Source organism: Triticum urartu, unplaced genomic scaffold (genome assembly GCF_003073215.2).
Source record: "Triticum urartu cultivar G1812 unplaced genomic scaffold, Tu2.1 TuUngrouped_contig_8717, whole genome shotgun sequence".
Classification (NCBI taxonomy): Eukaryota; Viridiplantae; Streptophyta; class Magnoliopsida; order Poales; family Poaceae; genus Triticum; species Triticum urartu.
In genome coordinates this window covers 1-4,353 of record NW_024119694.1, presented here as the reverse complement: position 1 = coordinate 4,353, position 4,353 = coordinate 1, and the positions used below count along the sequence as shown (strand labels likewise).

Here is a 4,353-nt window from a genome sequence, read left to right as displayed (position 1 = left end):
TAATTCAGAAACTTCATACCTTAAAATCTCCCAGATTGAAAGGAAAAGTAGATTAAATAATTCACGAGCCTTCTCTGTCGTACGATGATGTAATAAAACTTTTAAATACCCTCTATCAATGAATGGAAATGTAGCAGATTGATTACTTCACACCCGGCGAAACCGAGAAGCTAAATATTATTTTTTGCACGTGCACACAGGGTATTGCTTGCACATATAATTCTCAATAATTTTAAATGCATGATATTTTTTCTCCTGCTAATTTTTTTTTCACGTGCACCCACTTATTTCCCTGCCCACGCAGCTGGGAAACTCCTATTTGCCGCACCTGGCGACAGATAGTGGGAGGTTCGGACAGATAGCCCTAGACTGGGCCGTTCCGTTTACATTTTTTGTTTTCATTTTCTATTTAACATTTTATGTTCCTTTCTCTTTTTATTTCCTCTTTCCTCCTTCTTTTTTTCCTTTTTCATTTTGAATCTTATTTTTGTTTATTTTTGCATTTTTGATCAATTAATTTTTTTATGAAATGTTTATAATTTCAATTTCGTTCAAAATTTTGAAGAATGTTCAGAATTCCAAAATTTCATTCCCTTTTTAAAAATGTTCAGATATTAAAAAAATTGTCATTCTGAAATTTTTTGAAAACAGAAAAAATGTTTCTGTTTTACAAAATTGTTTTAGATTTTCACAAAAACATTGTATTTTAAAAAATGTTCCCAATTAAAAAAAAATCATATTTTAGTGAAATGTTCACGAATTCAACATAAAAATATTTTAAATAGCCCCATATTGCTCTTTACATACGGTCGTACAAATTTATAATCGTGTGTGAAACTACATGTAGTAATAAGATGTATGAAGTATGGATCTATTATTTCGGACAAAGGATGGATGTATTGGCACGTGAGCTAGCTGGAAAAGGACACTGAAATTTTTAAATGAAAAGTAATGTTCCCATTTTTTCAAAAAAATTGTATTTTCCAAAATTGTTCAATATTCTTAAAAAAATACATTTGAAAAGATGCTCCAAATTTGAAAAATATTCTTGCTTTAGAGGAATGCTCACAAATTCAAATAATATTCATGTGAAAAATTACACATTTTCTAAAATTGTTCTGAAAGGTAGACATGTTCCCATTTTTGAAAATTGTTTGATAATTCAAAAAATGCTCGTGTTCTTATAAAAGGTTCGTGTTTTTGAAAAATGTTTGTGAATTTTAGAAAATGTTCCCATTTCAAATTTTGTTTCTGTATTTCTTAAAATGTATGAAACTTCCAAAAAACAAATTGATGTTTTGAAAATTATTTGGGATTTCAAAATTTGTTAATGTTTCCAAAAATATTTGGCAATTCATAATAATTTTTATTTTTTAAGAAGTAAAAAAAGTAATTATATAATCTTTCAAATCTGACATTGTGGTATGTTCTTGAATATTTACGTTGTCCATTGGTTAGCAGGTGCTGCCATTGACTCGAAGAGAAGTGGTACTTCACACGCGGCCCACCATCAATGCAATCACTTAAATCCCTATATAACATAGCTAGACAGGGGGTGACACACTCTATATAAGCCACCCCATAGCACATGGACAAGTGTTCGCAATCCATTGTAATACTCAGACACAAGATCGAGATGTAGGGTTGTTACCTCCACCACGAGGGGGCCGAACTCGTAAAATCTCCGTGTCACACCTACGCCACAACTAGATCTTGCCCTCGTTCATACCCCTACTCCTTACTGTCAGGATCGTTCCCACGACATGAGTGATAAATGCTTACGTGGCTTATGAATGATGTGTTATTTTTAACTTGCCTTCCTTTTTGAAATATTTTTCTCTTTCTTTTTAGACAAAGTGGTATGCGGTGTACAGAGGTAGGTGTCCAAGCGTCGACGATTCATGGTCCACATGCAATGAACAAGTACTTCGTTTCAAAGGCAACTCCTTTGATTTGTTCAATAGTAGAGATGAGGCATAGAATCATTACAACGATTATGTGCTATATGAGAAGAGAAATCATGAATTAGGCCATGGTGCAGGTAAGGTTATCGGGTTGAGTGGATTGAAGAACTTGATAATTCTCTTCCAGTTCGTTCTAATTGTGGTGTTGTTTTTATCATGTCATTGTATGTGAATATGCATTGGCCACTTTGTTGTTTAGTTAGAAGGCACTTGTGCTAAAGAACTACCTTGTGACTTCATATGAAGCTTGTGTGGACCATATATAATGCTTTTGTGAGTTTGTTGTTCATATGAAGCTTGTCTGGACCATATATCATGCTTTTGTGAGTTTGTTGTTATGTATGTGATCCTTATAGAGTATACAAATTGCTCTAAGTGGATATTACTGTTAACGAGGCTGATAATCCATTTTTGCCGAGAGCACCTCTCAACAAAGATACCTTTTCCAAGAAAAGCGCTGAGCACCTCTCGACAAAGATACCTTTTCCAAGAAAAGCGCTCGGCTTAGAGTGTAATTTCAGCAGTGAGTGCATGCTTGAGTAGAGGAGCTGGTCAATTCGAAGAAGGGATGGAAACGCAAAGTAAAGCTTCAGAGACTGGCCGCACCTGCTAATATATGAGTGGTTTGCCAAAAGCTGAACCATAGTGTGCCACTTGGCACTTCACCAAACATGACATGGCCTTTAAATAGTCTGGACGCTAGACATAACATGATTTCTAAACAGTTTGCACACTTGACCAATCATAACTAGTTAATTAGCTGGACATCTACGGCATGCTACTGGGATGGGGATGACAAACCGATGCAGTTGAACTCAGTTGCCATCGTACATCATATCATACTTTCTTGCCATGGGGGACCAACCAACAATAAACTGCACCGTGCAGAAACCAAGGTTGCAAGTACCATCACTTGTGAGGGATTTTTGGGGCTTGAATTCAACACAATCTGCACGACAAGTACCTGCCTCTGAGTAGGCTTCCACGGAAACTGTGAGCATTCCCTCATGTTCCACACAGACAACACCCCTTTGAAGGACAATACGACCGTCTGGATTCACTTGCAGACGTCCTTCTCCGGAATCAAGCAGCACAAAATCCTCATCTATGTCAGCAGTACGGGCAACCACACGACCTCTGTAATCAACAGGCCATGACCCTTTAATAACATCAGCGGAGATGAAAGTGGCTGCAACCGTTCTGGAAAGTAGCGCAGAGGTGATCTCTAGTGTGCAAAAATTACCAGCCCAAGGACGACGGGCAAGCTCACCATATTCTCCAAAACCATATCCATATTCAAACGCTCGATCCATCAATGTTTCATCTTCACACTCTGCTGTGCCCTTCACTTTTAGTTGAATCTCAAAGACAACAGGGTCGATCAACGCAATTGGGCGGCGCGGGCCAGTCAACTGCAAAAATGAATCCTGCAAGCATCATTTGTTACATATCCAAATTAGTACTTGACCACCCTATAAAGTCAGTTTCTTTTCACAATTACACAATGTTGTGACAACCACACCTGCCAGCACTCAGACACCCGCGTCTTTTTCCCTTTTTTGGATTTGAGATTGCTGTTCATGCCTGACTGACACTTGGGACACCTAAACGGCTTAATCCTAAATCAGATCCATGTGTCCATGCCTGAGCAACACAGGTACCACCACCTTGGATAAAACTGGGGTGGATTCAGCCTATAGTTGTGCGCTCACACTTTAATAGGCAGAGGACGCACAATAGGCTCTTTGGTAGTTCATGGTTGAAATTATATACTGTTAAACAGTTGACAGAGTAGGATGTATTTATTCCAAAACATTATTTGTATTTTAAATTTGAAAATGAAACCCGATTAACAAGCGACCAAACATCTCCTCTGCACCCATATGTAGGCAGCCAAGAGGCTGCTTAGCATGGCCTTGTGTCTAGAGATACAGGTCAAGTCTGGATGAGGAAGATAACCTTACCTTAGTACGGAAAAGACACACAGGTGCAGAGGACAATACTAGATTATGTTAAGTTAGTAACGGCAGCATGAGAATTAAGAAGAAGAAAATTACCTGTTGAGTGAGAATTTGGGGGTCATCCCTTGTCTGGCTGAACAGAAGGTTGCGATTGCGATCCAAATTGTCTCGAGCGGCAATGAAGCCATATACCTCCACTGGCCACCTGATTCTCCACATTTCATTCTCCATGACTTTGATGGAGAAGATCTGCAAGAAGCTGAAGGGGCCAGCATATGCTGGGATGGTTCCATATGTATAAAGTATGGGAGACACAAAGGCTGCAGCCAAACAAAGGGAAGGATACAAGTAATTAGCTCTTGTCACGTCTCTTAATTCAGGCCAAAAATATATAACTGACCAAAAAAGATCCCCTTTCTAGTTAATTA

The 4,353-nt window shown here is 38.2% G+C and overlaps 1 protein-coding gene across 1 annotated transcript; it reads right to left on the bottom strand.

Moving 5' to 3' along the window:
- Positions 1 to 2,546: 2,546 nt before the first annotated feature.
- Positions 2,547 to 4,345, bottom strand: LOC125531986. Its single transcript, XM_048696170.1, has 2 exons — positions 4,022 to 4,345; positions 2,547 to 3,391 (listed from the first exon to the last, which is right to left on the bottom strand). The coding sequence occupies exons 1-2, from the start codon at positions 4,154 to 4,156 to the stop codon at positions 2,780 to 2,782; spliced, it is 747 nt and encodes a 248-aa protein (XP_048552127.1). The 5' UTR covers positions 4,157 to 4,345; the 3' UTR covers positions 2,547 to 2,779.
- Positions 4,346 to 4,353: the final 8 nt, after the last annotated feature.